This window comes from Camelus bactrianus, chromosome 29, assembly GCF_048773025.1.
Source record: "Camelus bactrianus isolate YW-2024 breed Bactrian camel chromosome 29, ASM4877302v1, whole genome shotgun sequence".
NCBI classification, from domain to species: domain Eukaryota; kingdom Metazoa; phylum Chordata; class Mammalia; order Artiodactyla; family Camelidae; genus Camelus; species Camelus bactrianus.
In genome coordinates, this window is record NC_133567.1 from 22,956,833 (window position 1) to 22,983,623 (window position 26,791).

At 39.2% G+C, this 26,791-nt stretch overlaps 1 protein-coding gene and 1 non-coding gene across 2 annotated transcripts; one reads left to right on the forward strand and one right to left on the reverse strand.

The window, feature by feature from the left end:
- Positions 1-4,789: 4,789 nt before the first annotated feature.
- On the reverse strand, positions 4,790-23,638 carry LOC105066736 (solute carrier family 7 member 13). Its single transcript, XM_045514433.1, is given in 2 exon segments — positions 4,790-5,466; positions 23,581-23,638. Coding segments are annotated over 2 exon segments (735 nt in total).
- On the forward strand, positions 23,573-23,731 carry LOC123615991 (U1 spliceosomal RNA). Its single transcript, XR_006723856.1, has one exon. It is a non-coding gene; the product is annotated as a U1 spliceosomal RNA (small nuclear RNA).
- The last annotated feature ends 3,060 nt before the right edge of the window (positions 23,732-26,791 follow it).

The window sequence follows — 26,791 nt, forward strand, 5'->3', positions numbered from 1 at the left end:
TTAAATATAATGTGGAACTCTTAAGAACACCAAGCGAGAGCGCCCCTGTCCATATTGTGTTAGAAGAGCTTCAGGAACATTGAAATCCTCAGGCTGAAAAAGCCGGGGACGAGGGGTCCCCACTCTGACATTTCCAAGCCTCATTCTAGACAGACAGACTTCCCCACAGTGTTGGAGAACTTACTCAAAATGAAGGTTATTTTTCCTTCTAAGAGAATAATCAGTGAAGAAACAGACTCTGACACAGACACAAACAAAAACATTACACCATTAATATCCCTAGTTCTTTTTCTATGTTAAACCACAGAATCTAATATCTATCACAGCTTGGTGTAATTATTTTTCCAGTGTTCATCAATTATAACGTAGCATCCAATTCACAGCACATCCTAGGTGCTCTGTATCCCTTGGGAACTTTTCATGTCTTTTAAATATACCCATTTGATTGAAAACATTCACTCCTTAAGCCTTAAAATTCCTTCATTTAGGAATTTGTTTCTTTTGCTTGTAATTTTTTCCTTATTATATGAATTTTTCAGTTCATTAAAGAAAATGCAGAAAATTCAGTAAAGAATAAAGCAAAAATCACCCACAATATCATTCCAGCAGAGCTCCATTCTTAACTACTTACTTTCTGTTTTATATTGTAATATGTATATTGCCTTTTCCCTTATTACTACATTATAAACATCGTCCCTTTACTTAAGTATTCATCAACAATATGACCTTTGAAAAAGCTCAGAATGGTCTATTATATGGATTTCCATAAATCATTTATTTCAAATTAATAGGATATTTTGATGATCTTTCATTTTTTGCTCTTACATGTAATGCTATGAAGGTTGTTCCTGTACCTACATTTTTCATGTCTAGCTCTGATTCTTTTCTTAATTTAAATTCCTAATACAATGAAAGGTAGATATTTGAAATCGAAAATATTATTTCAGAATTTAAACAAGGTCTAAGAATTATACGTCTGAAAACAGTAAGTAAACCAATTATAAGCAATTATACTCAAAACACTGCATGAGACCTCCACACATGCCAAAACTATTTTCCACCCACAAATTTGCTTCAAACATTACAGCACCCCAGAAGAGATATTCATAATTTTTAACAACCGGTATGGCCAGAAGACTGGCCATAACAGATGTCAGCTTCAGTGAACCATCACGGCCAAGCCAGCTGACCAGCAGCCCTGACCACATCCATAGTTAGCTTTGAAAGTTGATTCTCTACATAATCAAAGTGGTTAGTAAATCACTACTTGTTCTTATCCAATTTAGTGTTTGCTTTGTTTCCACAAATTCTCAGAATCTTGATTGTATCTAGTTTACAGCTCCTTAACAGAGCTGGACCATTGTGAATCAACCCGGACACCATGCATATGGCAGCTGGCTGCACAGCAGTGTGATAGGACTTTTATATTAAACCGCTCTTAGATTTATTTCCAGTGTCCCAAAGATTTACCAAAACAGTAATAGCTACTCAGAAGAGATGAGCCCTAAAGGGCCTGGCTAATAGCTTATCATCAAAGGTGGTAACTCAAAGTATAACGCTGATTTGAGGATATTGCAAATCTTTCGTGTTCCTTGTTCCTCGTTTCTTTCCAAATTTCCTTTTATTTCTTGAATCTGTTACTCATTTTTAAATATATGTTTATTTCCTTAAGATTTCCAATTCTTTCCTTTTTTATTCTATAATTAGGGTCCTAAGTAATTACCTTTTAGTCAAATTTCCAATATATTCAGGGCCCTTTGCCACCATAAATTTTAGAATTATTTATGATAAATAACAACATTATAATAAACATTAATAATATTAATCATATGCATCAACTGATCATTAGCATCAGGAAAAAAAGCAATGTAGCGGAGGCCAAAAAAGAAAGCTAATGGGGAGGCATAGCTCAGTGGTAGAGTGTATGCTTAGCAAGCACGAGGTCCTGGGTTCAATCCCCAGTACCTCCATTTAAGAAAATAAATAAACAAACTTGATTGCCTTCTCCACCAAATTTTTTTTTAAAGGCAGCTAATAACTCTAGTTTCTAAGTTCTAGAGCTTCTCAAATTCTAGTTGCTCCTGAAGACTGTTTGCCTAGATCTTCCTCGAAATACAGCATTATTCTTCCAGCAAGTTCCCCTTTGATTGTTTAAGCGCATATGTGTGGATTTCCGTTACTTAGAGCCAAATCTCTCTAGCAAATAAATATTTGTCCTTTGACATATGTCAAATTTCTTCCATCTGCATCTGACTGGGGTTGAATGCAATGTCCAAGGCATACCCTACTATGAGCTGATTAAGGATTTGAAAAGTAAAGAATTAGAAAGCTCTCATTTAAATACTGCCTCAACCACTTCCTAGTTGTGGGTTTATGGACAATTTATTGACTGTCAAGGTTTCAATTTCCTTACCTTTGTACAGGGGGAAATGGAAAATATAGACACTAAAATTCCAGTTAAATGTTTAACACTTAAATTATTAATGACTATGGTTATTACAGCTTTTGAAAAAGCAAAGGGGCAACTTTTAGGATAACCTATACTTTCCTCTAGGTCTTTTCCTCTTTCTCATTATGTATTAGATTTTATTAGAGGAGATAAAGGAATTAATACAATATAAGGTTATAATAGCCAGACAGGTAATGAATATCCTTGGTCTTGAACTTAAAAGATGGATGGCCCTGCCATATGCAGTCAGCTGCCTATAAATTATCATTTTACTGGTAAAAGTGTCACTTAGATTTAGTTATACTAAAAATTTATTTAGCAAATTAACAATCCTAGCATATGCTGAAATTCCTCCAGTGCTTATTTACTGCTAGCTGGTTTTGAAAAATTCTGTAATAGTTTATAGGTTGGCAAATGTTGTTAATCTGTTTTCAGCAGAGAAAAATCTTCTAGCAATGAAACATTTCTGGCATTGGGACAAGATGAAATTGGCACAAATAGAAGCCAAAGATATCTCTTCTGTCTTTAAGAGAGAGAGAAACAAAATGAGAGAAAAAGAAAGTTTTGCTCATAGTGCTAGCCTCTCAAATTGTAGTTGTTCATTTAATCATAAAAGAGTAATCTCTTGTAGCTTTCTTTTCTCAATACCTCACTTTTAAATTCAGTGCAGACTGCCTTTCCTCTTATGCTCAAAGTTCACCAGTTTCTGATCAGCCCTCCTACTCCTCAGCTTCTGAAGCATTTTGCCATACTGATTACACCCTCTTTTGGAAAAATATAGTGATTTTCTTTTTATAATTCTCTGAACTTCCTCTGGCTTCTTCATTGGCTGTTCTTTCACCTATCACCTAAAAACTGGCATCCTCCAGTCATCTGTCCCCAATCCTATGCCATTTTGTTCTACCTCTTTCAAGATTCTTGGTTTAGTCATCATATCTTTTGTCAAGCCCATCAGATGGACACCATTTTTCAGTCACCCAACATTGCATGCCATGTCTTATATGCACCTGCACACTTCTGGTCTCCGTAGCTTCACTCTTACTTTCCTACTGCTGGAATTTGTTTGGTTTCAATTCAAATTGCTACCTTTACTTTGCCACAACAAAAGGTGACCTTCCCTTCCACTGAATTTCCATAGTAATGACATTGTTCCTTGATGGCCGCTTATTCAATGCTATCATGCCATTATTTGTTCATAAAGCACAGAATTATAGTGATTTTTAGCTACAGTGCCCATTTTTTCAGATGGCGAAAAAATATGTAAATCCAGGAAGGTAAAGATACTTGCCACAGCTAGCAGGTGGAAGCAGCCAAGCCTACATCCAGGGATTGCCTGTTCTACTAGACAGCAAGCCTTTCTTTGGGGTAAAGACTACATCTCACTCATCTTAAGACACTAATACAGGGCTTTAAAATTGTCAGTGTTTAAAAAACTACCTGCTGATGGAATGATTCAATGAATGGTGGACATATCAGTGACTACAGAGGGGTCCTAAGGTTAAAGGAAACTCTTCTTCAATAGTAGAGAGTCTGCCTCATGTTTGAATGGCAAGGAAAAGAACTGATTAAAGGGTTAAAGCTGAGAAAAATGAAATACATGAATGTGAAAGTTTCCTGAGTTTAGAGGGAAAGGAGATAGGTAGAGTTCAAGGGAAGAGAATGACTGTGAAAATGGAGAGAAAACTTTTGTCCTGGTGTTGAAGGGAAGAGCATTAAATCCAGCCTTAGAGCAACCAAGGGTACCTATGATTATTTCTTCTTAAAAACACTCAAGGGCCAAAGCGTGTCACACCCACCCACAACACAAATACAGTCTGATGTTGGATTATTCTGGATTCACATCTTCATGGAAGGGAACAATTTCCACAACCCTGGAGTCCATTAATAGAAAAGAAATTAGACTGACATGGAGGTCCCATGTCTGTGGTCCCAGAAAAGCAAGCTGAAAAAGAGAAGTTATTCAATAAAATAAGTACTTTTCAATAAATGTGGGAAAAATTAAGAGTAGGTGATAAGTGCTAGGCTGGTGTATTCTGATCTGATTTAGAAATAACAAAGAAGAAAAGAAACATTGAATCATTTATTTATAATAAAAACACATTTGGTATCTTGTAGTAACCTTTAATGAAAAAGAATATGAAAACGAATATATGTATGTATATGCATGACTGGGACGTTGTGCTGCACACCAGAAACTGACACATTGTAACTGACTGCACTTCAATAAAAATAAATAAATAAATAAAATGAAATACAAAATATAATCAAAGATGTGCATTTCATATTGCATGCATTAAGTCAAGGCTTGAGTTTTTTGTTTTTTTTTTTCTCAACGTATTATTAATTACCTGCTATAAAGGTAACACATCCTCCACCTGAATATGCAAAATATCCTAGGAAGATGGCGTCTATAAACCGGGAGGCCTCTGGAAACTCAGCATTAAAAAGGTTCTAAAATATGTCTACATTCTGCTTCCCCCACCAGCAACACTACGCCACTTAGAGAATTAAGGCCGAGTATGGCCATTTCAGCGTGGTGCTAGTTATCTGAAGCCAAGTCACCTCTTTCACACCACGAGAATTCAGAATTTCCACCGTCCGCAGTGCGGCCAGGGCCAGACATTTCTTTGGCAGCTTTGCAGCAGAGCAGCTGGGCTAAAACGGCTGGATGCTGTACTCAGCGAGGAGCAGGGCTCGACTGGCCGCCAGCCCTGGCCCCAGAAACAAGGCTGTCCAGAGATTCAGGAAAGAGATCAAGTTGCCGAAACATCTCTTGAGAAAATGGTAGTGAGCTCCACGGCATGGGAAGGTCACACGCATCTCAGCCGAGCAGAGGGGGGCCATTCGGGACAGCAGAGCGCAGCCGGCCCAGGTACACAGGGAGAGCCCCCGTTCGCGCAGGACTTCGGCACCCCGCCGGGGCCACAGAAATGCCTGCTCCGATGACACTAACAGTGAAAAACTTACACCCCAGCAGGATCCAAACGTTCTCTGAAGCTGTATCTTCTTTTCATCCACTGTAACGGAAGAATTTAGGGGTTGTATATAAATTACAATCTCTAAATTTTCCTGCCTGTATTGCTGGAAAGGATGTTCGTGGATTCCCTGATACAGAAGAGGGCTGCCCTTTCCGTTCTGCCTTCGTTAAATACAGTCTGTGTTCGATAATTAACAAAATACATGTGATGCATCCAAGTGAAATAATGTAGGGTCGTTTGGAAGGGTTTGGATTTGACCTATTTTTTAATTATTATCATAATAATGCATTCAGGTGGAAAAAAAGGAATTTTGATGAGCTAGAACATGACAGCACAAAGCAGGGGTTCCCTGCTTGGCTTCTTTCCTTCCCGATACATCCCAGCTCTTCTCTCTGGAAACAACCATTTAAAAACATCTATGGTTTTAGTTCTTTTTGGTAGTTGCTTCCATAACTGTAAACAATATGAAAACCCTTTTACTCTTTTTTTTTTGACACTTTTTTCCTATAGTTGATTTACAATGTTGTATTTGTTTCTAATATATAGCATAGAGACTCAGTTATACATATATATATACATATATCATTTTTCCTATTCTTTTCCATTATAGGTTACTACAAGCTATTGAATGTAGTTCCCTATGCTGTACAGTAGGACCTTGTTGTTTATCTCTTCTGTACACAGTAGTTTGTATCTGCCAACTTTTTGGCAGAAAACACTTTTATTGTTAAATATCTCAACTTAAGAAAAATCTATTAACTTCGTCCCAAGGACACTGTGCAATTAGCTCACTTACTGTCCTGTCACGTACTCCACTCTCTCTTCCTCCCATTTTTTATCATCGAGCTTTCAAGAACCAAAATATCGACCTTTCATCCGGTTCATGGGTACCAATGAACACGGTGAGGGAGGGAAAGAGCCGGCAACCTAAGCCTGTCCCCTGCCCAGCCGTCGTTCTGGTCGCCTTATTTTCCTGCTGTGAAATCCAGGGCATCCAGGAAGAACCATGGCTCCCAACCAACAGTGCGCTAACTTTGTAGTGTGTTGGCTATGCTGACCTACATTTCCCAAATTTCTCAGCCAGAGTGGACCATAAGGAAGGTTTTTGTGTGAGACCCAAAGAGCAGAAGTGAAAGCATTTTTTTTTCTTATCTTTTCGTTTTTTTAATTGAAGTAAAGTCAGTTTACACTGTTGGGTTAATTTCTGGTGTACAGCATAGTGATTCATTTATAGCTATTTCTTTTCAAATTATTTTTCATTGTGGGCTATTACAAGGTATTGAATATAGTTCACTGCGCTCTACACTAGGACCTTTTTGTTTATCTATTTTATATATAGTAGTGTGTATCTGCGAATCCCGAACTCCCAATTTATCCCTTCCCAGCTCCTTTCCTCACTGGTAACCATAAGTGTGTTTTCTATGTCTGGGAGTCTGTTTCTGTTTTGTAAATAAGTTCATGTGTGGTGTCTTTTTTTTTTTTTTCTTTTAATTCCATATATAAGTGGTATCACACAGTATTTTTCTTTCTCTTTCTGGCTTACTTCACTTAGAATGACCATCTCCAGCTCCATCCATGTTGCTGCAAATGGCATTATATTATTATTTTACTGCTGAGCGGTATTTTGTTGTATAAATATACCACAACTTCTTTATCCAGTCATCTGTTGATGGACATTTGGGTTGTTTCCATGTCTTGGCTATTGTAAATAGTGCTGCTATGAACATTGGGATTCATGTATCTTTTTGAATTAGAGTTTCCTCCAGATATCTGTCCAAGAGTGGGGTTGCTGGATCATATGGTAAGTCTATCCTTAGTTTTTTAAGGAATGTCCATACTGTTTTCCATAATGGCTGCGCCAAACTACATTCCCACCAACAGTGTAGGAGGGTTCCTTTTCTTCACACCCTCTCCAGCATTTATTGTTTATGGACTTTTTAATGATGGGCATTCTGACTGGTGTGAAATGATACCTCATTTTAGTTTTGATTTGCATTTCTCTGGTAATCAGCAATATTGAGCATTTTTTCATGTGCCTATTGGCCATTTGTGTGTCTTCATTAGAGAAATGCTTGTTTAGGTCTTCTGCCCATTTTGGGATTGGGGTGTCTATTTTTTTTTGTAATTGAGTTGTATGAGCTATTTGTGTATTCTGGAAGTTAAACCCTTGTCAGTCACATAATTTACAAATATTTTCTCCCATTCCGTTGGTTGTCTTTTTGTTTTGTTTATAGTTTCCTTTGCTGTGGGAAAGCTTATAAGTTTAATTAGATCCCATTGTTTATTTTTGCTTTTATTTCCATTGCCTGGTTAGGCTGCCGTAGGAGAACATTGCTAAGATTTATGTCAGAGAATGTTTTTCCTATGATCTCTTCCAGGAGTTTTGTGGTGTCCTGTCTTATATTTAAGTCTTTAAGCCATTCTGAGTTTATTTTTGTGTGTGGCATGAGGGAGTGTTCTAACTTCATTTATTTACATGCTGCTGTCCGTATTTCCCAACACCACTTGCTGAAGAGACTGTCTTTTCTCCATAGTATATTCTTGCCTCCCTTGTTGAAGATTAATAGACCGTCGGTGTGTGGGTTTATTTCTGGGCTCTGTATTCTGTCCCATTGATCTGTATGTCTGGCGTTGTGCCAGTGCCATGCTGGAACAGCAGTTATTTTGATATTTCAAACTGACAAGGAACCCGTCCTTGATCAAACTTAATCAAGCTCCTTTGAGCCTTCATCTCAACTAGTCTATCTGTGGTCTTCTCAACACAGTTTAGCAAGAACTAAACAGTTTACCCACACCCTTGATATTTAATCAAGTTCCTCTTACTCTGTTTCCCTCCACTGACCCCCCCACTCTGTCCATTGGCTATAATCCTTCAGTTATCTTTGCTGTATTTGGGGTTGAACTCAGTTCTAGATTGAAGTCTCTTTCCCATACTGCAGTAGCTCAAATAAAATAGGTCTTGCCATTTCTAACCAGTGTTCTGGGCAATTTTTCTTTTACAATATACATTGTGTTATACACAGTGGCCCACCCCTTTGCTGTAATTGTCTTGTGTCTGCCAGCTTATCTCTTTCGTGAGGGTGTGACTGAGCCTACCACGGCTCCAGCTTCACCAAGACCCTCCCCCAGCTCCTCCAGTTTCTGGCTCCGGTGTGTGTGTTTAGTTCCATCAGGAAGGGCCCCGACATCTGTGAGATACCCACATCATTAAGGTGAGTGGTTATAAAAACTGACACAGATTTCAGTCCACCCCTGTGGGCTCCAGGTTGTTCTTGCTCTCCTGCTCTTTGACGTCCATCATCCCCTCTGCGTGACCTGAACTTCAACTTCGCAGCATCAGTCTTGAGGACAACAGCCTTAACAGAGCTACTTAATCAGCTCCCGCAATTGCATTAAGCCAAATCTCTATAACAAACAAATCCTTTTAATTTACATAGGTATGTATTTGGATAGAGCTAGAAATAAAGATTTAGATATAGATACAGATAAAGATATAGAGATAGATGTAGATATAGAGGTAGGTAATATAGGTAGATAGACAAAGCTATAGATACAGTTTTCCAGTGTTTCTGCTGCCCTAATTGATGCAAGTAGCAGAAGGCGACATCATGTCGTACATCCCTGGTCCAAGAGTATTCAGGTATGTCTGAGATGCTGAAAAAACAAGAGACTTGGGCTGGGACATCAACCCCCATTTCTGGCTTTCTCAGGACTATCAGAGATTCTCCAGACTAAGGGGAAGCCCTTTTTGAAACAGTGCCCCTACTCTAAGGGGGGTATTCTTGGAGATTCTATGTGGAGCTACTACGTCAAAGGGGAAGATGTGTAAGTCATCCAATATTAGACTCAACAGCACAGCTCCTCCACTGCCCAGAGAATTATCTTCCACATGGCACGTGGGTGAGCTCTGTTCCTTGGACAGAAACTCTGGAAAGCTAAATGAAGATCTGCCACGCCGATGCCTGCTGACAAATGACTTAAGAAACAGGAGATTAGGAACAGCAGAGAGGAGACATTTGAAAGACATTAAGTTTTACAGTGAGATGCTACCCTGAAGGGTTTACAGTGTTATTCCCTTTTATCTTTATTTTTCTATAGTTGCCCTACTTAGAGAAGATCTGTCATGATGGCAGACCTAAAGGTGTCAGTCTCATTGACTGTCTGTCATTGACTCAATTGTACAGATGTGCAAAAAAAGGCTTACAGAAGTGAATGTACTTGTTCCACCCATATGCCCCCCGTCCTGTGTTACTACTGTCGACTGAAATAAATGCACAGCCTAAAAGTTGAGAGTTCTCTTTTATTTGGCAGGAGGACTGGAGCCAGGATGACAGCCTCTCAGATCGCCCTGAGGGGCTGCTCTGAAGAGGCAGGGGAGGAGCTAGGATACATAAGAGCTTTGCAACAGAGACCAGGTAGTTGGAACAATGAGAGATTACTTGTTATCTAAAGAAAACCAGGCATCTCAAGTTAAAGAATTTAGTGCTTTTCTATGTATGGGAAACATTTGGGCTCATTGAATTCATTCCTTTGACAAGCACCTGGCTATCCAGGGCCAGTGTCCTTTCCTTTCTTGTTCTGAGTCCCCTCAGGGGGCACCACTGTCAGTGGCTTCAGAGGCCAAGCTGAGGGCTTGTCTTCACTGGGGGGTGGCAGCAGCCGCTGATGACTTGATGGCTTCAGCGTTCTTTGTTTACCAATATGGTTTGCAGTATTTTTCGTTCACACTACAAAGTCCATGATCGTAATGTGTAAACTCTACTTTTTGTAGCCTTGATTTTAAAAAATAAATATAATAGCCACAATGTCAGATTGAGGGTCCTCATGTGTCAGTTCTTCTTCCATAAAAGCTGCAAAATACAGGGGGAGGGTGTAGCCCAGTGGTAGAGTGCATGAGGTCCTGGGGTCAATCCCCAGTACCTCAATTAAAAATAAATAAATAAACCTAATTACCTACTCCCCCCCCCAAAAAAAAAACAAAGCAAGAAAAAAAGTTTTTTTAAAGCTGCAAAATACTGAAAAGTTTGTCAACAATCAACTTTCTTTGTACTTAAGAAACTAACCCAAGACCTACAACGATGGAGGGAGAATTCATCCAAGAAAAACTTCTGAACTTCAATTAGAATAATTGTTTGTGGGATTTTAAACTTGGCCTTCTCCCATCTTCCTTTCACCAGCTCCAAACTAGCCTCGAAAACCAGCAGCCCTGAAATCAGGGAGCTGTGAAATGAGCAGCGCTGTGGTCACTGGAAAGGGGCAGACCAGGAGCTCCTCAAAGGCCATCATCCCCAGAGCATTCTTCTCATTGACTCCTTGAAAAAACCCCGCATGCGGGGCTTGGAAAAATCCCTATCTGCAGAGTGTTTACCTCAAACAGTCAACTGCCATTGTTCAACACGGTGACAGCCGAAGGCAGCGACGCCAGTTTAGTGGGGGAGGAGGGATCTCAGCCTAAAATTTAAAAGGAAGAGCTGGAGGAAGAGATGTCCAGAAGGTCCTTTGGAAAGCACTGATATATTGCTGAATATCTAGAAGGCCATGTGCACACTCAGGGCTGTATAAATGCCCCAATCTCTCATCTCTGATGAACACTGAGGTCCTGTGAAAACAGGAAATGAAGCTTAAGTTAGACTAAAAATTCCCCTGAGCAGGGCCTCACCCCATACAGAGAGCTCCTTGGCAAAGAGTGGAAGACTTACTGGTTCCAAGCATTTATTTATGGAAATCTCTGATTAGTCCTTAGCTGACTACAGAGCCCACCTAATAGAGAATTCGGTGGCTGTGCACTGTGACACGGACTGTGTCCCTTGCTCAGGGCTGCTGTAGCCAAGTACCAAAACCGGGCGCCTTAAAACAACAGAAACTTATTGTTGCATTGTTCTGGAGGCTAGAAACCCAAAATCAAGATCTCAGCAGGGCCACACTCTCTCCGACAGCTCCAGGTGAGAATCCTCCCTCATCTTGACTAGCTTCTGGCGATTTCTGGCAATCCATAGCATTTCTTGGTTTGTAGATGCAAGACTCCAGTTACATGCTCTTTTGCCCCTGTGTCTTCATATATTCTCTTTCCTCTGTGCTGTTCTTGCATCCTCGTGAGTTACATAAATTTTTGTTGAAATTGGGCATTTTAGATAATATAAGTGTGGCAACTCTGGAGTCACATAAATTTTTGTTGAAATTGGGCATTTTAGATAATATAAGTGTGGCAACTCTGGAGTCACATAAATTTTTGTTGAAATTGGGCATTTTAGATAATATAAGTGTGGCAACTCTGGAAATCAGGTCCTTCCTCCACAAAGTTTGTTGTTGTTATTGTTATTGCTGCTAGGATGTGTATGTGTGTTTAATCATTTTCCAGGACTAATTCTATAAAGTTTATGTTACGGGTTGAATTCTCTCGCTCCAAAAGATGATTTTAAGTTCTAATACCTGGTACCTCAGAATGTGAAATTATTTGAAAATAGACTCTTTACAGAGGCAGTCATTTAAAATGAAGTCATTAGGGAGGGCCCTAATCCAATATGGCTCGTGTTCTTTCAAATTGATTTAAAAAACACAAACGAGCCCCGAGTAGAATACACTTAAGTAGGTCCACACCCTGGCACATTATATTGAAATTTAGAAAGACATAAACAAGGAGAATCTTGAAAGCAACAAGAGAAAACAATTCATATGAAATTCTCAGTAAGAGTGACACTAACTTCTCATTGGACAATAATGAGAAGTATTAATAAGTATTAAAAAGTAAAGCATTAGTAAATAAATATTAATAAATTTAAATGGATTTAAATGGAATACAAGTGGAATTAAACTAGAAATCAAAAATATAAGGCATCTACAGTAATCAAAACTGTGTGGTATTGGCAAAGGAGTAGACAAACAGATTCAAGGAGAAGAATAGAAATCCCAGAAATAGACCCACACAAATATAGTCAACTGGTCTTTGACAAAGGAGGAAAGGCAATTCAATGGAAAAAATAGACTCTTTTCAACAAATCGTAAAAAAAAAAAAAAAAAAATCATGCTGAACAACTAAACATCCAAATGCAAAAAAATGAATCCAGACACAGACCATACTCCTTTTACAAAAATTAACTCGAAATGGGTCATAGACCTAGATGTAAAACACAAAATGACACAACTATTAAAGACAACATAAGAAAAAAAATCGAGGTAACCTTTGGTTTAGTGACACTTCTTAAATACAACACCAAATGTACAACCTATGAAAGAAAAACTTGATACATCGGACTTTTACTAAATTTTAAAACTTCAGTTCTGCAAAGACACTGTTAAGAGAATGAAAAGACAAGCCACATCCTGCAAGAAAGTATTTGCAAATCACATATCTGATAAGGAACCCAAAATATAGAAAGAACTCTTAAAACTTAGCAATAAGAAAGCAAACACCCCAACTAAAAAATGAGCAAAAGAACTGATCAGATACCGTATCAGATAAGATATAGAGAGATAGCAAGTAAGCATACGAAAGGATGCACCACATCATATGGCATTAGGGAAACGCAAATTAAAGTAACCCTACACAGCTGTCAGAATGGCTGAAATCCCTGAGGACAGCACTGACGGCACCAAAGGCTGGGAAGGATTTGATGGGGCAGTGAGGACTCTCACTTATTGCTAGTGGGAATGTGAAAATTGTATGTCTACATTGGAAGACAATTCAGCAGTTTCTTAAAAAAACTACACATTGGCTTAGCGTATGATCCAGCAACTGCACTCCTTGGAATTTTCCCAAATGAGTTGAAACCTTACATCCACACAAAAAAACCACACACGATGTTTTATTCAGAACTTACTAAAAATTGGAGGCAACCAAGATGTGCTTCAAAGGTGAAAGAAAAGACAAACATATATTCATAAAATGTTATCATGTGGCATACAATGGAATATTATTCAGCAATTAAAAGAAATGATGAGAAGACATGGAGAAACCTTAAATGTATATTGTTAAGAGATAAAAATAAAAAAAAAATACATACTACATGATCCCAACTACATGTCTGCTGAGAATTTCGCTAAGCTACTCCACGGTATTACTGCCTTGGTATCCATTTTCTCTGACCAGAAAACTAGCAGGGGCGTTAAACTGACATCAGACCCTCATGCAAGCACATTCCCCAGATAACAGCCTTCAGAGTCACAAATAAATGTCACTTCCTGGTTTGACTTCCCCAACAGCCCTTGTGATAAGCAGTCACCCCTCCCTCCAGGGCCTTCCCCTTGTGAACCCCTTAGGTAAGACAGCTGGGGGAGCCCACTCTTTTGGTTTGAATTGACCAATGTGACTTAGCCTGGGAACCCTAAGGCACTCCACCCATGGACCTTAATAAAGGCACATGCCCCACGTCTTGTTCATCTCTCTGCCTACATCCTGCCTTGATCTCCCCATGGAGTCCCCCGGCATATGCTGTGTACTTCCTCCAGGACTGAGAAAAATAAACTTCTCTATTTCAATTCTCTTGTGGTCTTTTGTTGAACCAGAGCTCACCATCTGTCACCCTAGGACTCTACTTAACAAAAGCTAATTTAACAAAGTCACAACAATGATGTTCTGCAAAAGGCCAAATTACTGAGACAGTAAAAAGATAAGTGACTTCCAGGGATTTGGAGGGAGGAAAGAATGAGTGAACAGGTGTTGCACAGGTAATTTTGGGGCAGTATGATACTGTAATGGTGGATGCATTTGTAAAAACCCATAGGATGTACAACACAGAGTGGACCTTAATGTAAACATGGACTTTAGTTAATAATAATGTATCAATCTTGGCTCATCAAGTGTATTTATTATACTTGATCTAGCAATTGCTGGATCATCAAGTGTTTAGCATTGCACAACATATTAACAAGATGTTAGTAACAGGGGAAACTGTGTAGACAGGGTGGAGGGGAGTGGTGGTGGGCCCAGGGGATATGTGGGAACCCCCTCCTCTGTACTTTCCATTCAATTTTCCTGTAAACTAAAACTACTCTAAAAAATAAAGTCTATTAATTAAAAAAAGGTACAGCAAGTTTGCTGGATACAATATCAATACACAAAAATCAATTGCATTTTGCTATAAGCAAAATTAAGAATAAAATTTCACTCACAATAGCACCAAGAAGAATAAAATACTTAGGAATAAATTTGACAAGAGAAGTATAAAGCATACACTAAAAATCATAAAACCTTGCTGAAGTGAATTAAAGAAGACCTAAATAAACAGTCATTCTGTGATTATGGATTAGAAGACACAATGTTGTTAACAGGGCAATTCTCACCCAGACTGATGTATAAATTCAACACAATCCCTTTCAAAATTCTGTAATGTGATAGAGGTGCTAATTACCACTACAATGGCGATCATATTACAATACATAAATGTATCCAGTTAACATGTTGCACACTTTAAATCTATACATTATATGTCAAAAATATGTTAATTTTAAAAACTTTTGGCAGGCACTTTTTTACAGAAATTGACAAACTTTTAAAGGTATATGCAAATGCAAAACACCTAAAATAGCCAAAATAATAATTTTGAAAATTAAGAACAAGGTTGAAGAACTTTCACTTTCTAACTTCAAAACTACCTATAAAAGTTACAGTAATCAAGACAGTCTGGTTCTGGCATATAGACATGTAAATATAATTGACCCTCGAACAACACAAACTTGAACTGTGAGAGTCCACTTATACGGGAATTTTTTTCAGTGGTCAATGCTACAGTACTACATCATCTGCAGTTGTTTGAATCCATGGATGCAGAACTGTAGCTATGAAGAAACCTCGGGTATGAAGGGCAGACTATAAGTTATACACAGATTTTTGAATGTGAGAAGGGCCAGTGCCCCTAACCCCCAGTTGTTGTTTAAGGTCAACTGTATACAGATTAACGGAACAGAACTGAGAATCGAGAAATAAAGCCCGAGATTTCAGTCAATTGATTTGTTTTACAAAGATGCCAAAGCAATTCACTGGGGGAAGAATAGTCTGTTTAACGAATGGTGCTGGAACCATTAGATACCCACACAAAACGATGGACTTCAACCTTTATCTCAGATCATACACAAAAATTAATTCAAAGTGGATTATAAACTTGAGTACAGGAGTTAAAACAGTAAAAGTTTTAGGAGAATATATAGATGAAAATCTTCAAGACTTTGTGTTAGAGAAAGACCCAAAGCATGATTCATAAAAGAGAAAAATTGTTAAATTGGACCTCATCAAAGTTGAAAACTTTTGCACTTCAAAAGGCACCATTAATGAAAAGATAAGCAATAGATAGGAAAGAAATATTTTCAAAACACATATCCAATAAAGGACTTATACCCAGGATTTATTAAGAATGCTTACAATGCAATAATAAGATAATCCATCAAAATTGGTCAAATGAGAACAGACATTTATGAAAGAAGATCTATGATGACTAATAAAAATGGTATATGAAAAGATGCTCAATAAAATCCACCATTAATGAAAAGCAAATTAAAATCACAATGAGATACCATTTCACATCCACCAGAATGGTTGTAATAAATCAGACTGACATTAACAAGTGTTGGCAAGGAAGTGGATAAACAGGAACCCTCCCATGTTGCTGGTGGGGAAGTAAAGTAGAGCAGCCATTTTGAAAAACAGTTTGTTCATTTCTCCAAATCTTAAACATCAAACTACCATATCACCCACAATTCTACTCCTAAACCCAAGAGAAATGAAAATGCATATCTGCACAAAGACTGGCACAAACACGTTCAAAGTGATATTATTTATATTAAGCAAAAATTGGAAACAACCTAAGTGCCCATCAACTGGTGAACAGACGGGGAGGGGGGGGAATGTAGTATATCTGCACAATTAAAGACCATTGAACCTAGAAAAGAATGACCTGCTGATGCATGGTACATGATGGATGACCCTGAAAAACAATGTGCTGAATGAAAGATGCTAAACAAAAGAGACCACATGTCATATGATTCCATTTATGTGAAATGTCTAGAGAAGGCAAATTTACAGAGATAGAGAGTCAACTAGTGTTCGCCTGAGGCTGGGGTAGGAATCAGGATAAATTGTAAATAGGCATGAGGAATCTTACTGGGAATAAGAAAATGTACTAAAATTGTTTTATGGAAGTGGTAACACTATGTGATAAAATTACTAAACATCATTAAATTGTGTACTTGAAATGGGTGAATTTTATGATATGACAATACCTCAATAAAGTTTTTTTTAAAAAGATGTAAGGTACTGTGATATATGAAGTATTAATTGGTATTTTCTCTTATTCCTCCTGGTTTCCTATTGACCTTCCCAAATATAACTACATGGAAGACAGAAGTGTATATTTCCTCAAGTGATTTCCGAGGTAAAGGCGGGAAAAGAAATAGATATTAAATTCTTTACTTCTAAGTTGAAAAGATCCTTTCTAGACAGAAAATATATAAAGGAGAAAAAGTGACCTGACCCACAGTAGATAAGAAATCCTCTGAGTCAAATGTAGGAGACTTTGGAGAGGAAAAAGAGCTAAGCACACGGTGAAGGACATGCCTCTTCCAGGGCGATCAACTCCAGGACTTCCCATGTGTTTAAACTGAAAGTCCTGCATCCCGGGAACCCCTTCACTCTCAGGCAAATCAGGAAAGTTGGTCAGCCTACTCCTGACCTTCTGAGTCAGGTCCTGAGGGACTGATGCAGGAGTATGAGTGGGGAACTAAGAACAGAGGAAATTTGTGCCCTGATGTCCATCTGAGATTTCTGAAAGTCAGGAGCCTACTGCATCCTCCAGGAAATAGGAAAAGGGTGGATGCTCTATTGTGATCTATAAGAAATACATATATTTGGTCATTCACAGGACCAAAATACATTTCTCAGATATATTTGGTTTCACGTGTAGTTCCTGGCTCACAGCTCCCAAAACCCTTGGAATTTTCTGATTAGTAAGAGCAATGGGAGCATCTTTTAAAATAATATTTGGTCGCTTGTCCTCACTTCTTGTCTTCAGGGCCATAAGGGTGAAATGGGTGTTATTCATAACAAGTACTTTCCATCATAGTTGGGTTTATGTTAATGAGGCTGACTTTGGATCACACTCCAGGAAGGGAGGCTGGTCGCCAGGAGAACCAACCACGTGATTAGAGGGTTGGAACTTTCAGCCCCACCCCCTGATTTCCAGGGGAGAAGGGAGGGGAGAAGGGATTGAGGTGGAATCAATTGCCATGGGCCAATGATTTAGCCAATCACGACGATGTAATGAGTTTCCATTAAAACCCCCAAAGCAGAACTTTTTGGTCCTTTTTTCAGAGAGCACCCATGTTGGGGAACCACAATGCTGCCACATTCCCCTGTGCCCCAAACCCCTCCAAGGACAGAAGTTCTCTTGTTCAGGACCTCATCCTACATGTCTCTTCATCTGGCTGTTGATTCATATATAATCAATTGGTAATCTAGTGAGTAAATGGATTTTCCTCAGTTCTGTGAGCCATCTAGCGAATTAATCGAATCCAAGGAGACCCCCTCGTGTTCATAGCCAGTCAGTCTGTGCTGGTGACTGGCATCTGAGATGGAGGGTGGGACTGAGCGCTTTACCTATGGAATTAGGTTCTGTCTCCAGGTACGTAGTGTTAGAATTGAGTTGAGTTCTCAGACACCAGAATTGCTTGTTGGAAGCATGGGGAACCACCCTCCCTCACGTTGGAAACGGAGTCTCCAAACACCATCTTGGGGAAGTAGAGATGGTAGTGTGGCATGTAAGAGAGAAAGGCATCCACGTCCTCCAGAGACACCTGTGGCACTGTGGGGCGTTGCAGGGGCTCTGAAAGTTCCTTTGGGTCCCACATGTGACACGGAAGTTAACTGGCAGAAAGCGTGGGATGGTCCTACATCTTGGATGAGGAGATATATATTCAGCAGGTCCTATGTGGACCATTCTCAAAACAGAAGTGATAGATTGGGCTCAGGGCAATGCCAGAGCTATGAAGCAGAGTAGGTGCCAAGATAAATGGCACATTCTGTCCGGCTGCCACTTGAGAAAGCATCATACTTAGCCTTTGCCAAGAATCTGATAGGATAAATTATATAGAAAGTAAGGATCCAGCTTAGGACTGAACAAATCAAGCCCTACATGAGATCAAGCCAAGCTCACATCACCTACAGCTGCAAAAGCCCCTAAAATGTCACAAATCCAACCCAGGAAAAAAGGATAGTAAGAAAAAACTGCACAGGGGGAGCATCTTGAATATATTTAAATTTCAAAATTAGTGGGGAGGTTATAGCTCAGTGGCAGAGTGAATGCTTAGCGTTCACGAGGTCCTGGGTTCAATCCCCAATACCTTCGTTAATAAATAAATAAATAAATAAATAAATAAATAAATAAATAAATAAAAACCTAATTGCCTCCCAGCCCCCATAAAATAAAAATAAATTAAAAGCTTTTTAAAAACAAAGAAAAAAATTGAATGACTGGAAATAACTGAATTTATTTTTACTTAGAAATGACATTTTCTGCCTCAGGCAAAATAAGAACTTTGAGACAAAAATCAAAGTGAATTATACAGAAAATGAAGGACTGAACATTAGACAAGCTTCTGAAGCAAGCATTCGACGCGCCACAGAGGTTCCCAAACTTGAAGTTGCAAAGAATGTGGCTGCAAGAGTTGGCCTGTAATTTGCATAAGGATCTGAGCAGCAGTCATGGAATCCCAGCGCAGGCTTTGCAAATCTAAGAATGCCCGCACCATCTCTAGTAATGAACTGCCAGAGAGTGAGGGGTACCAGGAAACAATGCACTGCATGTACCAGAAGTCCCAACCAGGAAGCCTGGGAACGCATTATTTACTTATTTTAATAATTTACAGACCAGGAACAAAGGTTTACTTCTACAAACAGTGCTTTTAAATTAGAGATCTTTCAACAATCTTGTCCCTGAACTTTGGATTCTGGTTAAATAATGTCTGTTCAGATTTTCAGACTAATATGGGCAGAGAAACGTTGTTTCAAAACATCATTTGAACTCTCTTGAATTTGGTAAAAACTGGAAAATATGTTCTGTTTTATTTCTCTCATTTGTAGCTAAGTGGTCCTTCTCGTGCAGGGAGATTGTTTAAACTGGCTTTCAATCTGTTTTGCTCAATAAGCATTTTTTTGGTTCGTGGTCAGTTTAAAACATTTACAGCATACCAAATTGTGTTATTTCATCCTGTCTTATTGCTCAGACACTGATGAAGTTATATTTAGCTAGTAGGTGTAACATTAAAATACACAATATTTTTGTACATGTGAATGGGAAAATATTGGTAAATATCAAACATAATTATTATGTGTGACTTCATGTTTTAGCTTGGATCAAAAATCCCCAACTATGACTTAATAGCATGGATTTCAAACAAGGATGACTGTATTTCTACAGGGAAAAAAATGGGGAAAATTATTTGAAACTGAAAATTTGAAAAACTTTTCTATTACTGATTATGTCATATAGCATGTTGTATAAAATGCTGGCAAAATCTCCACAAAATGCATATGGAAAGAAATGTCTACCACAAAGGTACCTAAATTCTTAGTAAAATGTCTATATTCTTTTTTTTTTTTCCTTCTTTTCATTGCAGTATAGTCAGTTTACAATGTTGCGTCAATTTCTGGTGTACACCATAATGTTTCAGTCATACATATACATACATATATTGGTTTTCAGATTCTTTTTCATTATAGGTAACAAGATATTTAATATAATTCCCTGTGCTATACAGTAGAAACTTATTTATCTATTTTGTATATAGTAGCTAGTATCTGCAAATCTCAAACTCCCAATTTATCCCTTCCCACCCAACCCCTCACCCTGCTGGTAACCATAAGTTTGTTTTCTATGTCTGTAATTCTGTTTATTCTTTGTAAGTAAGTTCATTTGTGTCTTCTTTTTTTTTTTTTTTAGATTCCACATATAAATAATAGCTTATGGTATTTTTCTTTCTCTTTCTGGCTTGCTTCACTTAGAATGACAATCTCTAGGTCCACCCGTGTTGCTGCAAATGGCATTATTTCCTTCTTTTTATGGCTGAGTAGTATTCCATTGTATAAATATACCAAAACTTGTTTATCTAGTCATCTGTCTATGGACTTTTAGGTTGCTTCCATGTCTTGATTATTGTAAATAGTTCTGCCATGAACACTGAGGTGCATGAGTCTTTTTGAATTAGGGTTTCCTCCAGATATATGTCCAGGAGTAGGATTGCTGGATCATATGGTAAGTCTATTTCCATAACGGCTGGGTATTCTTTATGAAAATTATATCACATTACACTGATAGAAGAAAAGAACCAACCATAAGAAAGATTTAAAAAAGTAATGGAGAGTAGAAAGACTAAATAAAAAGAAACGTGGCGAGTGGAAGGAAAGAGTTGGAAACACAGAGATAAAGAAGAAAGGAAGGCGATCTGATTTATCCTTTGCTATTAATTAAATTGTACTACTCAAATCTCAGGAGTTCTTCCAAAGTAGAAGTTTTCATATTGATTTATAATAATGCCTTGAGAGAAATTGTCCATATATAAAAACCACTGCTTGTAAGACAATATGATTTGCCCAATTCATTTGAGGTGGTACTTACAGTTAGGCTTATGAAGAGAAAATCAGTAAATGAAAAAGGGTGATGTCAAATTAGTAAATGCACTTTTTCAATTTTGAAATTGGTCTTGAAATCTTTTATTGCATTGAAAAATGGCACAATTTCCAACTTGGCCTTGGTATCATCCTCAGTCCTCTGAGTCTTTGGCATGACCATACTTGGCATAACCATATTTTGTTGTGTCACTTAGGACTACATGTAAATCAAGTTACAGGAAATGGAGTGGCTATGAAAAATATAGTCATCTTTTTTCTTGTATCAGAGGAAGGCTGAGGTAGCCATCACTTGGGTGACTGACCTCTGTCAAGGTTCCTAACGGTCACAAGATGGCCCTAGAGCTTAGGCCCAGACTGGCACCCAGGGCCAGAGGAAGGAGAGAGGGGCAGTGCTGCCACACATGTTTCTTTTACCAGAAAGGTAAGAAATAAGGGAAATTCTCCAGCTCCAGGGGTAGGAAGAACTGTTGGATCAACCAACTGGCAGTGTCTGCAATTGCTTTCAAGAGCTGATTCTTTCTTTCTTTCTTTCTTTCTTTCTTTTTTGGGGGGGCAGTAATTATGTTTACTTATTTATTTATTTTTAGAGCAGGTACTGGGGATTGAACCCAGGACCCGTGTATGCTAAGCAAGTGCTCTACCACTTGAGCTATACCCTCCCCCACTTCCAGAGCTATTATTAATTCTTAGTCCTAAGATCCTTACTATGAAATAGATCAAGTTCAAGTGCTCCATAATAAATTGTAAATAATTTATTTTGAAAGAACTAAATATTCTAAGTATCAGGTTCACCTTGAGGTTCCTGTTTTGTATTGTAATCAGAATGCCAACAGTGCCCAGCACTGCTTGTCTCCTCCTGTGAGAACTCGCTTCTCCCCAGCATCTGTGTCTGCCAGGGGAAGGCAGCAGGCCCAAGGGGACCCAACACACGCCACATTCAGTGGCCTGTGTTGCTCTCTATGACCTGATCAGAAAGATGACCCAAGCCAGTCGGAATCCTCACTTGAGAAATGAAAACTGAAAAACAGAGCCAGAAGCAGTCGTGGCTGTGAACATGAAAGGGTTCCACAAGGTTGAAATGGCCCCACGTGCAAGAAAAGTTCTGACAGCAGAAGTTTGCAGGGTAAATGATGAATGCCCAGAATGCATGGTTCAACAGTTTTTTTTTTTTGTTTTTATTTTTGCATGATTCAAGAATCTACACTTACAGGGGAGGGTATAGCTCAGTGGTAGAGCGCGTGCCTAGCAAGCAGGAGGTCCTGGGTTCAATCCCCAATATCTCCATTAAAAAATCTATCAATCAATCAATCAATCAACCTAATTACCACACTCTTCAAAAGAGAAAAAAGAAGAATCGGTAGATTAAAAAACAACAGACCTCGTGAGTTGCCCACATTAAAGTAGTGGAAAAAGAGTCATGCAAAGTTTTTAAGAATTATCTATTTATTTTATAAAGGAAAATAAAATGGGATTTATTCCAGTCTCTGAAAAAATGTTGACTTACAATTATGAATCGGCAAAATAAACAGTGTTAAATTGCAACTAACTCACCTAGAAAATTAACCCAAGGCCTTTGTTGATGAACAGTGGTAGCAGACATTGAGCTTCCAGCTGCTTCGGGGGGCGTCTTTAGGAGTCAGCACTGTGGCGGAAGGCATCAAGACCAGAATCAGGGACCACCGAGCCCGCTTCTCTGACAGCTGCTTCCCCAACCAGAACCAGACCTGGAACTGCTAGCTGAACCCGCTGGACCTGTGCTGCTGTGAGAAGGCAATGCCTGCTGAAGGGGGGCGTCTCCGTGGAAACGATACCAGGAATGAATAATGGTACCCTACCCCGTATCTTGGGTGTCAGCCTGGGACTACATTTCCTGGGAGGATCTGAGCTGGCTCCACCCACCTCCTCTGTCCTCGCTCCTGCTCCCAGGGTGGTGAAGGGGAGCGTGGGTTCATTGTGATCCCCACCCTGGGATCCTGAATCATGGCTTAACTAATAATAAATACTCGTTGGAAAAGTGAAAATAAAAACAATTAAAAACCCCAGAAGGGTATTAGACGATCATGACCTAGTATTACACATGAACACAGCAAATTCTACCAGATGGCAATGTAGACATCCCTTTACAGAAAAGAACACAAATTTATATTTTTTTTCTAAATCAAAGTAGCAGATGTTTTTAAAGCGGAGAATAAAGCCAAAATTCTGCTCCCAGAGTACTTTGAATGTTTATCCTCTAGTTTTATTTAGTTTATTTTTCATGTTTCACAATATTTCCATATGATTAGCTTTCTAGAAAATATCTCAGCTTGACAATCATATTTCTTCTTCCCTGCTGGCTTCACATATAGGTGTTGGTCAGAATTGTCCTCAAGGGGAAAGTTTATGAAATAGATTTAGAAATGTTTGCTAGAATCTATCTTCCAAGCATAATAAAAAGAAAGTGGGGGCAGAGGTAGAGCGCAGTGGTAGAGCACATGCCTAGCAAGCAGGCAGTCCTGGGTCCCCAGTGCTCCATTAAAAAACATAAAAGCTGTACTTACCTGGCAGGGGAGAGACCATGATCACGAAGGTGGTTTTCCCAGGGTGAGGCTCATCCATCGCTCTCCGGGTGTGCTGACCTCTGCGATTCCCCCAAACGTGGGAAACTCGACTGCATAATTTGTGGCAGTGGGGGACTGCATTCGTGCTAGAAAAATAAATAAATAAAAATAAAACCTAATTACCTCCCCCTACAAATATATAGTGTTGTATGTCAAGTATATCTCAATAAAACTAGAAGGGAAAAAAAGAATGATTTTTTTTTTAATTTTTAAAATAAAATTTTAAAAAATGTGGGGGGGTGGTAAGAAGATTTATGTATTTTTTAATTTTTTTTTTTTTAGTGGAGGTACTGGGGATTGAACCTAGGACCCTGTGCATGCTAAGCATGCACTCTACCACTGAGCTATACCCTCCCTACCAAAACAATTTTTTTAATAAAATTTTGAAAAAAAGAAGTGAGCAAAGTCTTCTTCCAGTGAATTTTAGACAAATCAGCTAAAAATAAGTGAATCAACAGTATCAGAGGTTCTCAAGTTGTCTATAAAAGAATCCTTAGGCCTTTATGACTGTGTTTCTGGCTGACTATTTTGATGAAGGCAGGACCTGGCCACAGGGGCCCTGTTTCTTGTCTTAGAGGTGTTTGTAGAAAGAGTGATTCCATTGAATTCAGGGAAACCCAAGGGCCTCACAGGGCTGTGCGCTAGCACCATATTTGAGATTAATTTCAATCTTCAAATTCTATTCTATTCAAATTCTAATTCATATTAGAAAAAGTCATAAATTTGCTCTTGCCTCCGGAGACAAGCAAAGGGAAAATTGTCTTGATGGCTCAGTGTCTACGGCCAGGAAAGGTCACACACACAAACTAGGAAACTATTTTTGATAACTTGGACTTGGAAAGACCAGCTTAGCTCTCTGTGAGCTATTTAAAACCTGCTCCGGATTCTCAGGCAGCACCAGATCTTCTGATTACATGTTTACCAGGCAGTCCTTAAAGATTTGTGTGGCTCTCCACTCCACAGCAGGGGCACCCAATGCTATTCACCATTAAAGCGAAGTCCAGAGACTGGTGGAATCATCTCCATAAGTATCCGTGCATGGAGAGCAGTGCAATTAACCCTGTTTTAGAAATCAGCCAGGAAGCTCCCTGTCTAGAGTCATCAGGAGAATCCACATTTAATACGGGTCCACATCTTACACTTTTCTAACTTAGTCACAGCTCTTAGGATAAACCTGACGTACTGGAAATAAAGTATTGGAAGAAATATAAGATTCATCATGAAGAGCGTGAGAAGGCAGTGGTTAAATTCATAGACTTCAGAACCAGACGGGCTGTATATGACCTGGCAGTTTGCTTCATCTTCCTGTGCCTTAGTTTCCCCACTTTTCAATGAGACTGATGCTAATAAGCACCCCATAGATTTGCTGTGAGAACAGAATGAGCTTCATGTTTGTAAAAAGGTGAGAACAACTTCTTGGAACATTGTGTATCAAGAGTATTAGCCAACATTAGTGCAAAGGACAAGATCCTCTGTTCTCCAAAGAGGTTTATTTCTCAACACCAAAAATAATGCAGTTAGATCTCTAAACAGAGAAAGTTGGCACTGCTCTTCTGTGACACCAATGACCTATTTCTTTTACCTTGAGCTGGGATAGAGAAGTCCTGACCAATTGTGAAATAGTGGCTGTGAAGTGTCTGTAACTACAAGCGCTGATTGGGCAAAACTCTGTAAATAACTTCTGTTTCTCCGTAACTGAAATTAATTTTATTCTCAAGCCCCAGTCGGTATCTGTGGTGGAAAATTCATTCTTGGCAATTCAAGGGAACTTGGTCACTTTCTGTTTAAACCTTAATCTCTTATGACCGTTCCATCTCTCTTCTTCTTTATCCCATTTACCCAGGATAAAACTCCTGGGAGTTTATAAATTCCCAGGAGACTTGTGCCTGTGAGAGAGGAGAGATGGGCTGACCTGTCTCAGGTATGACTGAAGGAGTGAAGTTTGGGCTACCTGACCTTGAATAGTAGCCTCTGTCTCGACTGCCTCTCGTATATATTCTCAGCTGGTCAAACATGAAGTCTGTTATCTTGGCATGGGTTATCCTCCCTGCAGACCCTACTACAGGGGTCCATAACCCTAGCCCTGGGCCCCCCTCCCAGATATTAATTTGTAATCAAAAAGATTGGGTGGGGAAGAGCTCCTGCTCTCTTTGTACAAACATGTGCCACAGCACCATTTCTATCAAAGCTATCTTCCATCGGTGCTAGACTGTATTAGTCACTCATTGCTGCGTAACTTATTGCCCCAACATTTAGTGGTTTAACACAACAAACAGGTATTATCTCAGTTTCTGTTGGTCAGGAATTCAGGAGCAATCTAGGTGGGTAGTTGTGGCTCAGGGTCTCTCATGAAGCTGCAATCAAGATGTCAGTAGGGCTGCAGTTAATCTGAAAGCTTGTCTGGGGCTGGAGGATGTTTGCTTCCAAGGTCATTCATATTGCTGTTGGCAGGAGTTCTCAGCTCCTCACCATGTGGGCTTCTCTGCAGAGATTCCAAAGACTCCCCAGGACGTGGCAGCTAGCTTCTCCCAGGGCAAGTGATCTGAGGAAGAGAACAAAGCAGCAGCCACATTGTCCTTTGTGACTTTGCCTTGGAAGTCGTGCACCATTCTCTTGGGCACACCGTTACACCGTGGAGCAGCACTACACCAGTGTGTCAATTCCAGGAGGGGGACACCCCTGGGGGACATCGTGGAGGGTGACTCTCCCATGAATAGTCTGTCAGGTTTCTCTCCTCCCAGAACTCCACATGGGATGCAAGGCACAAGTCCTTTTTGAGGCCAAAACTCATCAGGGATGGTGCCTGCTCTGGAGTTTACTGTCTGGCTCCAAATCCCATTTCAAAATGTTTTAAGTGTGTGAACTGGGCAACTTACTTGATATTTCTGCATCAGAATCCTCATGTAGAAAATGGAGTTAATAATTCCACCTACGAAGAGGTGTTGGGAGAATTATAAAAGGTCATCCTTTAAAGCGCTTAGAACACTCTAACACATGGTTACTTCTCGGGAAACACCGCCATCATCACTGACACTCACAAAGAATTCATCCAGGAAGGAATGGGGCCAAACGGGCAGGCAGAGAGTAAAGCTTCACATTGGATCTCAACTCTCCAGCTCTTCTTTCCAAATCCTCCCCAGAAATCTTTCTC